Below are 13397 nucleotides of genomic sequence, written 5' to 3' on the forward strand. Positions count from 1 at the left end.
TATCCTGCCAAAACTCCTTACATCATGAGACTCACAGTTATGACACCATAACATAACACAAGCACAAAATACTACAGGAACAAGCCATTTCTAACAACTTCCAGAGAATAGTTCTCATGTTTTTGTTCTTCAATGCATATGCGGAATTTGACCACCGAGAGAGAGAGAAAAAAATAGACTTGTGGGTTTGATTAAAGTAATTGAGCGAATGAGATTTATAAAATTATATCTGAAGACAGTAGAAGTTATTCTCAAGAAAAAAAAACATTAAAAACACGTGAGACTGCACAGATGATGAGGCCTGTCTTACTCATTCCCAGAGTCCCTCTGTGTGTCATCTATAGAGAGAGGAGGCGTGGCAGGCAGTAGGATGTGTGATGACACCACCTTATGGGCACCTTTCAGAAATAGCAAACTCACCACACGCTGCCCAGGCGAACATGTGGCAATGCTAAGAATAAGTGTTTAAGAGTTGAGAACGATCCATTGGAGTGTTGTGTTCCTTTCTAAGTGTTAACAAGTCCAGGAATAGATGCAGTGAAGCCAGTGGGCGGATGAAGGGCTGCCCGTATGATAAGCCCACGAGACATCAGCAAGAATCTTGGTGAGTTTTTATGCTTTTGCATTTGATTATACAATTAATTACATTATAAAAAGCACATTCACATTCAAAAATTACCATTGAGACCCCACTGATTTTCACTGTATGACATTTTTTTTTTTTTTAAATATGTTCCACAGAAGAAAGTAAGTCATACAGGTTTGGAACAACATGAGGGTGAGTGAATAAGTTTTCTTTTTTTAGCTTTTTAGGTTTGTGATTTTATAATGATTTTTTTTTATATATAAATATTTTACACAATGACTTTTAAATCAAAACAATACATCTTGGCTCATTAGCCACAACATGCAGGTTTAAAGATGAGAAAATTATTCCAGATCTTAGTTTAAACAGACTATATGCTACCGTTCAAAAGTTTGGAGTCGGTGTGTTTTTTTTCTCTTTTATTCATAAAGTACAAATTAAATAGATCAAAAGTGATAGTAAAGATATTTATGATATAATTTGAAATAGATACTTCTCTTTTGAACTTTGTTCAACAAACTGTTTTCAACATGGATAAGAAATGTTTCATGAGCACCAAATCAACATATTACATTACATTTATGCATTCAGCAGATGCTTTTATCCAAAACGACTTTCAAAAAGAGGAACAAAATGATTTGTAAAAGCCAATAATATTAGTAGTACACAATGCCAGGTTTATTAGACAATGACAGAATGATTTCTGAAGGATCATGTGATACTGAGTAATGGCTGCTGAAAAGTCAGCTTTGCCATCACAAAAACAATTACATTTTATAATATTTCACAATGTTACTGTTTTTTTCTGTATTTTTTTGTCAAATAAATGCAGCCTTGGTGAGCATAAGAGACCTTTTTTTTTATTTTTTTATTTTTTTTTTTACAATTTTACAGACCACAAACTTATGAATGGTTTATATGTGAGTGGTTAATAATGTTACTATATCAACCATTAAAATTTAAAATTTGCTTAGCCTTGACTTTGATCTAGAGCTATCATGTTCAGGAGGGAAAGAGTTAGCCTGTGAGTAATGCTTGGTCACAGGAGCCAAGGAATGAAAGGTGAGATGTGCTCTAGCTCACAGACACATGTACAGTATGGAGCAGCATGCATCTGTCTGACATACACGCATTGTGGCCGATTAACAGTCCTCAATGGTCTCTGGAGGCGTGAGGTCTGAACTCCACAAACATCTGGAGAAATGTCTGTTCTGCAGTCATGAACATTCCTGCGCTCGGCTGAATCACCTTCTGGGGTTTTATTTCTCTTAATTGTTCTATTTTTTAAATCCACCTAATTTACTGTTCCTGGGATAATTGCCTGAAATAATTTTAATTGATGACAATGTACGTATTATAACCACAAGAGGGAGTCGAGTGATGTCAGTGACATGCATCACTATGATGTAAATGTTAAAGAAACAGACATGAAATGCAAATAAATTATATTTAATACAATGTGATTAATGTAACATTTTAGGTTAATTTAAATAGGCAGAAATGTATTTTTATGAAACTGAAATCCCTTATAAATGTCCTAACTGAATGATTGAATATCTTTTTTGAATGTCTTTTTTTATGCTCATTTCATCTAGAGGAAGTGCCTCCCTTCCCTCCCATGTCCTTTTCTACAAAAATCGTGTCTGAATGCTGTGTGTGCGCCTGAGCATGAATGAGTGACTCGGTGTATTTACACGTCTGTTATGCACACACATAGCCATGATAATCATGTTGACCCCTCAACTTTTCCCTCCCCAGGAGATTATTCCACCACACAGTTAGCCAGACTGCACAACAGGTGCCGACGGATTGATGGCTGGAGAGATGAATGATAGGTGGGAAAAAAAGAGAGAGAGAGGGTAAGTGCGTAAGAGCAACTTAGATTCTCTGGAGGAAAAAAATGGTACATGTTATTGGAGGAGTCACTGAGGAGAGCGAGAGAGAGGGAGGGAGATGAAATTCAGTGAGTCAGTAGTGAGAAAGATTGTAATAAAGTGAGAGGGAGGGATGAAGAGGAGGAAGGTATAATTACAGACAGAGAAAGAGAGAGGGGACAAACAGTGAGAAGCCAGAGAGGGAAAGAGTGCTAAAGAAAGAGTCAGAGAACTGTCTAACCCTGCCCACTTTCCACTCAACCATTCAACTCCGACACGGGCAGCCGTGCACCATCAGGTTTCTCCAGAGCTCTGCTGCACAGACAGAGACCCGAAGCTCATCCACCTGCAGGAGGAGCTCACCGAGAAGACCAGCGGTGCTTCGTTCAGCCCTCTTCAACTTTTATCACCATGACCGTTCTGTTCAGATAAGGATTATTTTGGACTGGCTCCCGCTTACCGCATTGATTTGACAAACAAGCCAGTGCGGCAACTGGGATCTTGGCAGCAGAGCAGAACAGGACCGAGGTGTGAGTCTGCCGTCACTCAGGATGTCGTCGCTCACGCTTGTGACAGGGGTGCTGCTGCTCTCCGGCTGTTTGTCAGGGGGCTGCTTGCCCACGCCGGCCGAGAGTGGCTCTCAAGGTGCAGGGCGGACGGATGATCCCGTAACCCCCTGCCCATCCTGCGCTCTAGCCCAAAAGCAGAATGACTCAGAGGAGCAGACCGACATGGTGGAGGCGGTCAAGAGGCACATCCTCAACATGCTGCATTTGAACACCCGGCCCAATGTCACACACCCGGTGCCCCGCGCCGCCCTGCTCAATGCCATCCGCAAGTTGCACGTGGGACGGGTGGGTGAGGACGGCACGGTGGAGATGGAGGAAGACGGAGGGGGGCTGGGGGAACACCGAGAGCAACCTGAGGAGCAGCCCTTTGAGATCATCACCTTTGCTGAGCCAGGTGAGGGATGTTTTAGTGCCTCTTGAGGAAATGTGAAGACATTAATAGCTTGTTTGTGGTGCTAAGTGATGAACTCTCACCTGTTGAGTGAGACAGTGGAGAAACGCTTAAGTGCAATGAATCTTTATGACTTAAAACCCTGGTCACATTATAATAAATTTCAGTAATATATTCCTTATAATTATGTAATAAGTATAATTAGTATTATATATTGCTTTAAAAAAAAATATATATAAGAATAAATATAGTAATTATATATAAATATAGTATAAAAAATATATTTATTTTCATATTTTCAGATATACTAGTAACCTTTTATAGTAATGTTACATTTATTAATATTAAGTAATGCATTACTTTGAACAATTTATTAAGTAGCATTTATTTATCTTAGTATAGTAATTTCTACAGATTTACAGATTTTACCTTTTGAAATTGTGTACATTAACAATTGTTGATGTATTACAAATATGAATTAACAATGAATAGTGTATTTATAAATAAACATAAATCTAAATGCTTTTGTTCTTTGTAATGCCTAATGCCTAACCTAATGCTTTAACTTAAAAACTGAACCTTATTGTAAAGTATTATCCAAATATTCATTATAACTGAATTTAATATAATTGATCTGAAGCATTATATAGTGTTTAATAATGCATTAATTTATAATATTGTAAAGTGGGACTTTAATATCTAAATCCATGCCTACACTATGAATTTAAATGGATAAAAAGTACTTTTTCGGTCAATTTCGGTTTTGAATCGTTTGCATAATTAAACCCGTCACGCTCGAGACGGTCCGTTCATGGGTTTCTGTTTTAAGATATGCACCGCAACGCTTGCAGTATATATTATGTACAGTGGATGTCACCTCAAATGGCTCCACTCAGACTACTGTTTCGAAGGAGTGCTTTTAAAAAGCACTCAGGTAGGTGTTAGCGGAGGTCTGAGGGAGGGAGGGGAGGGAGAGTCATCTTAAGGGGAACACATGCGCTGCAGCTGTGGAGTATTAACACTCTGACTGCGCGCTGCTGCAGGAGGCTCTCGGCGCCGTGCTACTGATATGAAATGAGGAAATTATGCCCCTATTAACAGCTATTGAATGGAGCTACTTAAACATCTTCAGTCCTGCCAAGCAACGGGAAACTGTAGAGACAGTTATCAAACGAACACTTTATCATGGTATGCATCCATACTAAGTCAAGTATTCCCTTAAAATCTACTTAAAAGGATAGTTTGCCCAAAAATGTAAATTCTGTCATCATTTACTCACCCTCAAGTTGTTCCAAACCTGCATGACTTTCTGTTTTCTGTAGAGCACAAAAAAAGATATTTCAAAGAATGTCAATGGGGTCCAATATTTTTGGACCCCAATGTTCTTTAAAAGTGTTCCATAGTGTTCATTTGTTTCACAGAAGAAAGAAAGTCATGCAGGTTTGGAATGATATGAGGGAAGAATTTTCATTTTGGGTGAACTGTCCCTTTGAGGAACCAGCTTGCGTTTTCACAAGGTATCACTCATTTTAAATTTCATACATTTCATATTAATGCTAATGTTGAGCTTTTGACTCAAAAAATGCGTGTCTGCTTACTTGATGATATGCTATTCATGCCGTGTTATTTGTCAAATGATAGAGCAGCCATCTATTTTTAAAGAAAATACTCTGAAAATGACAAACCATGCTTTTTCTTATTGAATTTGCTTATGGAGCCGCCTGTAACAAACACCACATCCCACTCTGGGATGGGAAGATCCACAAGTACATTCCATTTTTAATTGGTTCCTCATGACTTATTTATAACAATGTCACTGATCCACAAATCAGCATGACACTGCTGTAAAAAAAGCTAACAATATTTGTCTGAATGGGGTGCGGAAGCGGGTTGAAAAGGTCCAATCTCATGGCATCTGGGTTTTTTTCCGCAAAAACAATATAGCAGTGTTTCTAAAGATAACAAGGCTGACCTATCTTTAGACCAGCACCGACCCTGATGTGGACTGGCAGTCACATCTGATTCTCATACACACAGACTGACCACCAACAGTCCCACACAGGCTTAATAGGACGATTTCCGTGGCTTGTTAATTGCAGCTATCATTATTGAGCGCAGGAAGGAGCCAGCAAATGCTTGACGATGCTGTCTATTGTGCCCGTTTGCTTACATAAATGAGCATTATGCCTTGATGCTATAAATAGACCTTTTGAATGAACCTAAGATTAAAAAAGGCCCCTCAAAGCCTTTATGTGATTGCAGGGGTGTTAATGATGCTCCAGGGAGAGGGGGTAGAGGGGTAGGGTGGTTCGAACACATTCAAAACTCACAGGGCTGTTAGCTGGCCATAATTGCTCCATTCATCAAAATATGGGGCCCAGTAATTACGCTGGGCTGCTCTCTTGGTGTGTGGAATGGTCAGGTTCCTTTGAAAGTATCTTAGCGAAACGGAGAGATCAACAAAAGTTTTTTGAAAAGTGCAAAAGCTTTCGTGAAAGGGATAGTTCACCGAAAAATAAAAAAATTCAGTAATTTACCCTCAAGTCGTTACAAACCTGCAAGGCATTCTTTTATCTGTGAAACACAAAATGAGATATTCTGAAGAACATTTGGTGTGCTAACAACATTGGACCCCATTGGCTTTAATTGTATAATAAAAAAACATCACTGGGACATTTTTTAAAATATCTTCTTTTGGGGTCCACAGAAGACAATAAGTCAAACAGGTTTGGAATCGCATGAGAACATGATGATTTTTGAGTGAACTATCCCTTTACCGACATTCCAGTGCCAGTTCTGGTCTTCTGGGAAGGATAGATGGTTATATCTGTTGTGATGCACTCACAACGTTCTCTAAACTGTCTGAAGATATGGGATACGAGTGAGACACACTAGAGGAATTCAGGTTAATCATAGCAGCTCTTCACTTATATGGACATTCGATCTGAATCTCGGGGAGTTTTGCTGATCTGGTGTGGTTAGCTTGGCTTGTTGCCTCTCTGAGCAGCTTCCTGAAACTGCTTAATAGTTGGATTACAGCAGGTCTTAAAGTTCCTTGAGGTTTACTCTGAGAGATGTTATTAAATATTTATTTCCTGTCTTCTGACCCTTGTGTCAACCTGTCTTTTGACAATTCATACCCGAGGCTTCATTATTAGGGGGCAGATAGGTGATAGCTTTGTATTGTACGAGACAAAGCAGTGCAAGACAGTATTATAGGTAAAAGCAAGATGGCATTTGATTATGCAAAGAATATGTTTTGTGCTGCGGTCATCAAGTGAATGTTGTAGTGATCAGGGACTGTGATATCACTTTTACATCCTGGTTCAACAATACATGCGACTACAGTGAGGCTTTTTGTTAACACCAGTTTTGGGTGGATGCTGTTTTTATCTAACACAAAAGCAATTGATTTTTAGTCTATTTATAAAGTAATTCAATGATCTGACATCAATTTTGAATACCTTTAGTTTCGTGATTCCCAACCAGTGGTACACTATCATTCAAAAGTTTTGGGTCAGTAACATTTATCAATCATTTTATTCAAGACTGGAGCAATGGCTGCTGAAAATTCAGCTTTGTCTTCACAGGAATAAACTCAATATTTTCAAAAATATAAATATATTTCAAAATATTTATGTTTTTACTGTATATTTGATCAAATAATTGCAGGGAGCATATGAGACATATTTCAGAAACATTAAAACGGACACCAAACTTTTAAATGGTATTGTACATGCACCTCAGGGGTACATTAGTTGGTTCTAAGGGGTCAAAGAGAGAGAGAAAAAAAAGTGAAATTATATGGGTTTTTTAATCTATTATCCTATCTTTTCTATTTTCATCCTATCAAATGTCTTCAAACCAATATCAAACTAAATCTGATTCTATATGTTTAAACTGCTTTGGTTTGACAGGAAGCTACTATTTGGGGTTTTCTCCCATAGTCTGCTGCATTTAGTTGAATAAAGTTCAAACATTTAGTTTGTAGGTTTCTGGTTTGATGTTGATAAAGGCAAAACTACGCCAAAAAAGGTTGAGAAATACTTTTTTCAGTCCTGATGTCATCAGAAAGTGTTTACTGGGTTCTCTCACGTCTCTTGGCAGTGTTTCATTTATTAAAAGACCCACTGCATGAATGTAACACCAAGTAAGTAATTCTTTGATCTTCTCTGATATTCAACATGCTCAACTAGTTGTTCTCATTGTGCATAAAGCAGATTATACACATGATTTTAATGCAACTTTGCTATTTTCAAAACAATCTTGTCCTTGATATTGACAGTGCACAGACACAATATACCAAAATTTCGACATAAAACAGATAAATAGTGACAATATGATATGAGGAATAATTTGATGTGTTACGTGACAGTGGGCACAGGTGACCTTCGACCCGAAACTGCAGTACTACTTACAAGCTTCTGAAGTGTCCACCTCACCCAGACCTCATCACCTCAGAGACACGTGGCGTGTGTTTAAACCTACAAGAAAGACAAAACAACTACAGTGAACTTTAAAAGACTTGCTCAGGAACCAAATCACAATGGAGCAGTAAAAGAGCAGTTGCTTTTTAATATTGAAAGAAAGGCCAACTCTTTTTACTTGGTCACACAGTGCAGCTCTTGTTTGAGTTTAGAGGTGTTCTGATAAGAGATCAGGTTAGATAGTGGCACAAAGATAGAGAGACACATTCATCTGCAAATAAGAAACCAGTACTGTGCAGTTTCTTTCTCAGAAAACATCTGCAGTATTTTTTATAATACATTTATGGTAAAATAATGTTCGTTCCCATTAACCTGCAATTACTGAGCTGTATTCTTGATTTTTCATTACTTGGCAAAATTTCCAGTCTCTACTATCAACAACTCTCAAAGCAGAATTAAAAAGGTGTTGCAACTGATAAATTAACCGGTTCTATAAGAGCATAACAGAAATTTCAAACAGATTCCATATTAGTATGGTGGCACTGCATTGTTCACTGATCTGTTTGACAACTTAATCCACAGAGTAAGGGAATATTGGCTTTCATTTCAGTTTAAAGGTGAAGTGCGTAATTTCACCAAACAGAATTGCAAAAATAATGAGTGTTTCCAAACTCATGCCATTGTTTGAGTTGGCAAAAGTCTTTTCAAAGACTCTCAGCGTTTATAGTTTTGGGGTTGAATTAACTGCTATGCTTGTATCTGCATACACTCTCAAAAATAAAGGTACAACAGCTGTCACTGGGGCGGTACCTTTTCAAAAGGTACATATTTGTACCTAAAGGGTCCATTTTGGTACCTTAAAGGTACATATTAGTACTTAAAGTGTACATATTACAACCTAATAGGTACAAAAGTGTACAAAAGGTACCGCCCCAGTGAAAACTTTTGTACCTTTATTTCTGAGAGTGTATTAAGTTGGAATAGGACAAAGTATTTTAGCATCCAAACTACACACTTCAGATTTAAAATAGTTCTTCCTGTTATGTGTTAAGTCCATTCAGTGTTTCGTGGGAGTTTTTTGACAATGTGAGATATAATAAAGAGAACAGACTGTCCAGAGATCTCAGAGGCTTTCGTGAGCTTTAAATAGTAATTCATCCTTTTGAATTTAAGCAGCTAGACGCAACAGAAAGCAGCGACATCTTAAAAACACAGTGCTCATGGCGCGATACACTGAAAAAAAAAAGAAAAGTGGACCGCGGTATGTACCAAGAGTACCGCGATACGCATCGTGGGTGGTGTATCACATTTTTTCGGTTCGGTTAGAATATTGTTACACCCCTAGTATTGAACCTTCTTTAGTTTCCTAAATCGCTATTATATAGTGTCATATGAGATGACTGAGTAAAGAAAAACCTGCAACTGTATTTGTCTAGATAGATATCTCAGTGCCACATTGATGAGCATAATAGATGGTCTTTTCACAGCTATGCTAGACTGTCCTTTATATCAGATAACACAGGATTTATTTAATGTTGACATGTTGACTAAACCGTTGAATTAATAGCTGTCCTGTTGAGGAGGGGTTGGTAGAGAGTCATTTAAGAGAGTCAGTATGTTGGGTCTGTAAATCAGCAATGGTTACTGATGCTGAGCTGGCTTATAGCAGACAGTCATGTGCAAGTTATAGGGAAGGCCCTTGTCATAACATAGCCTACATGCTTTATGTACACAAACGGAGTGCCAGGATTTTAGGAGCAGGAAATGTTTTTTATGGACTGAGGCTATGTGTTGACGAAGGACTACAGATGGTGGAGATTGACCACAAAAAGTAAACAGCCTCTCTTACAGAAAGAGAGAAACAGTTTAGTGTAGCAGGCATTACATGTGCTTTGATAATGTTGAGTTGCTTCTCATCTGGTGGCTGAAACAGAGAGAGTTTGTCATTAATAAACTGATCCAGACAGAATCTCTGCATAGAATAGAATTGGAACAGCCGCCATTCACAAAAATCTACACATACCCACCGTTTGACTTTTCGTTTATTAGTTATTTGGGTAAAATTGATCATACTTTCAGTAACTAAGAGTGGAGTACCAGGATTTTTTTATATTAATTAATTTATATATATATATTTCCATTTTATTTTGTTTCATAAAATCTCTTGTTCGTTTTAATTTAGTTTTAGTTGTTGTTTATTTTATTTTATTCTTAAGTTAATTTCCTGATTCGTATCCTTAACATTTTTTAAACAATGTTAAATTTCAGTTTATTGTCATTGCTATTTAGCAACATTTTCATGTTTACTGCAGGTACGCATCAAATGTGTCAAGTTTCATAATATGCCATGTATCATAAACTGAAACAAAAATATTATTAAACGAATGATTTAGTTTAGAGTCATAAACGTGTTTTTGTTGTTGTTATTGTTTTTAACCAAAAAATATATTATGCTTTGCACACCTGCATCAATGGTATGAGGGGTGAAAATAAAACATATTTTGAGAATTTTCACAGTTATTTTTTTTTTGTTTAAATTTTTTAGTTAAACTTTTTTTTTCATTTGTCTGTTTTTGTTTGTGGAGTACTCTTAGCTCCATTTTTAAATAAATTCTGTGGATTTTCCTTCAAAATCTGCACAGAAAGTGTTTGAGCCTCTTTTTCCTTTTATTTCACTTTTTTGTTAGATTTTCAACTGTCACAAGTTACAATGTGATGTGTCATACAATGTAAACATAAAGCTAACCAATTGCCTCATCTGTATCTTCCACAGGAGATGCCCCTGACGTCATGAAATTTGACATTTCTAAGGAGGGCAGCACTCTGTCTGTGGTGGAGCAGGCCAACGTGTGGCTGTTCCTTAAAGTTGCAAAGGGCAGCCGAGGGAAAGGGAAGGTGTCTGTTCAGCTCCTGCAGCATGGCAAAGCTGACCCAGGCTCTGCGGACAGACCCCAAGAAGCGGTGGTGTCCGAGAAGACTGTGGACACGCGGCGCAGCGGCTGGCACACACTACCGGTGCCCCGCACAGTGCAGACCCTGCTGGACAGGGAGAACAGCTTGCTCAGTCTCCATGTCTCCTGTCCAATGTGTGCCGAAGCCGGCGCCGTGCCCATCCTGGTGCCTGCAGAAGGCAACAAGGGCAAAGAGAGAGAACAATCTCACCGACCCTTCCTCATGGTCGTGCTCAAGCCAGCCGAGGAGCACCAGCACCGGCGCAGCAAGCGTGGCCTAGAGTGTGACGGCAAAATCCGCGTCTGCTGTAAACGGCAGTTCTACGTCAACTTCAAGGACATAGGGTGGAGCGACTGGATCATCGCTCCGTCTGGATACCACGCTAACTACTGCGAGGGCGACTGTCCCAGCCATGTGGCCAGCATCACTGGCTCTGCCCTCTCCTTCCATTCCACCGTCATCAATCACTATCGGATGCGCGGGTACAGCCCCTTTAACAACATCAAGTCGTGCTGCGTACCCACGCGCCTACGGGCCATGTCCATGCTCTACTACAACGAGGAGCAGAAGATCATTAAGAAAGACATCCAGAACATGATAGTGGAGGAGTGTGGCTGCTCATAAGACGCCATGAACTCCTAACAAACACTTCAAATGTTGGTACAAAGCACATATCAGAGGACTGGCAGTCTGTGTTCACCCACAAACTTTTGAACTGCAAACTCGGACAGCCTATTTGTTTTTCGATCATTCCAATAGGACTGATTATTGGAGCGGTCTTTGTGGCACTTTCATATAAAAATGACGGAGGAGAACAAAGCATAATATATTTTTTTTAATGAAGGGAGACTGAGAGGCAACAGGTGCATGGGTCAAAGTGTCAGCCCTCATTCTCTGCACTGCAATAAAGAGACTTATTTTGAAGTGTGGAATTATATATTCTGAGAAGAAGAAGAAGAAAAAAATATGCAACTCTATGCAAGTCAAGTATTATTACTGGATGTTCTTTTTTTATTATTATTATTTGTCTTTTAGCTTTTGTTTAATGTTGTTTTTATTGCCATCCCTTTTCTCACAGACAAAAATTTGTCATTTTTTAGAACATCATTTAGTAGTTTAGTAGTTGTTTATTTCCTTTTTCTTGAAATACTTGAACAAAAATTAGTTTGACCAGCTGCTGGAGCCAAACTACATTATTATTGTTATTATGATTATTATTATTATTATATTGCTATTATCTCCTAAACATTCTGAATGTTGATGAAAACTAATATAAATTTGCACTAAGCCAACATTCGTACCATATGAGCCCCAGAGCATTATGGGCCGCATTCTAGTTGCCATATCAGAGTCTAGAACCACACGCATTTGGAACTTACACATAGTAAACCAAAGACCATACACATCCCTTTCTCAGAGCAAATCCCCAAAATGCCCAGCTCTGTGAATTTATTAAAATTAGGAACAACTGTGTATGGCCAACATAATGTACCATTAACTCAAAATAGCACATAAAATAACTTTCATTTTTGTTTGTTTGTTTTTTCCTGAAACAGCCTCAATGTTAAGATACTTTTTGCTCTCTGTGTTTCAACAGTGTTTGTCTCTACCAATGTATAACAGAGGTCTTAGATTCTGAACTGAAACCTAGCCTTCAAACATTGTTCTCGACAGAAACATTCAGTAAAGAGAGAGATAGAAACAATGTTTTGGCAATGGCAATCTGTTTTGTCAGATTCACAGTACAAGACATTAAAGGAACTTACTGTGTTTTATGTAGAGTTATGCAACATATGGTGATATGTTACCATGTTGTACAAATCAAAATATGTACTTGTCATGTTTTATATCTAATTTATTTTGCAGCATATTCTTTGCTTCACTATTAAAGCTGAATTGTACAACTTCACCTTTTGGTTTAAGTCAACAGTATGTGTTTACCAGGCCAAATGATAATCTGCATTTCAACACTAAATGCAAGTTAGTTTGAGTTTCACTAAATGTAGTCCAATTAAGTATATTTTTTTGCAGATCAACTGACAAATCGGTCACGTAACCCCAAATATTAGCACTACACAGCCAAAGCAGATGCTGTGCAAACTGTGAACTCCTCAAGGGCTGTTTTCTGTCTTTTTTAGTCTGTTGGGAGGTTTCACTTGTAAGGAGTCAAAAGAAACATCTAATATATATAATGTGTTATATACTAATCTGACTGATATTCCAGTAAAAAAAATAGTAATTAATTAATTATAATAATAAATTAATAAATAGTCATGGCTCAGATTTGAAGTTACACACTACAATTAATTTTTTTTTTTATTGTACTTGAAATAATCAAAATGAGAAAAAAAACAAGAAATTATGCTCATCATGGCTGCACTTATTTGATCAAAAGTACAGTGAAATGTAATATTGTGAAATTTGACAATATTACAATTTAAAATAAGTTTTTTATTTGAGTATACAGTAAACTGTATACAGTATTTTTATGATGGCAAAGCTGAGTTTTCAGCATCATTACTCTAGTCTTCAGTGTCACATGATTCTTCAGAAATCATTCTAATATGCTGCTTTGCAGCTTAAAAAAACATTTTTGAT

At 37.7% G+C, this 13397-nt stretch overlaps 1 protein-coding gene across 1 annotated transcript; it reads left to right on the forward strand.

Annotated features, from left to right (window-relative positions):
* Nucleotides 1-2192: 2192 nt before the first annotated feature.
* Nucleotides 2193-12852, forward strand: LOC107589832 (inhibin beta A chain-like). Its single transcript, XM_016278380.1, has 2 exons — nt 2193-3423; nt 10621-12852. The coding sequence occupies exons 1-2, from the start codon at nt 3012-3014 to the stop codon at nt 11421-11423; spliced, it is 1215 nt and encodes a 404-aa protein (XP_016133866.1). The 5' UTR covers nt 2193-3011; the 3' UTR covers nt 11424-12852.
* The last annotated feature ends 545 nt before the right edge of the window (nt 12853-13397 follow it).

Source organism: Sinocyclocheilus grahami, unplaced genomic scaffold, assembly GCF_001515645.1.
Source record: "Sinocyclocheilus grahami isolate Dianchi unplaced genomic scaffold, SAMN03320097.WGS_v1.1 scaffold121.1, whole genome shotgun sequence".
In the NCBI taxonomy this organism is placed as follows: domain Eukaryota; kingdom Metazoa; phylum Chordata; class Actinopteri; order Cypriniformes; family Cyprinidae; genus Sinocyclocheilus; species Sinocyclocheilus grahami.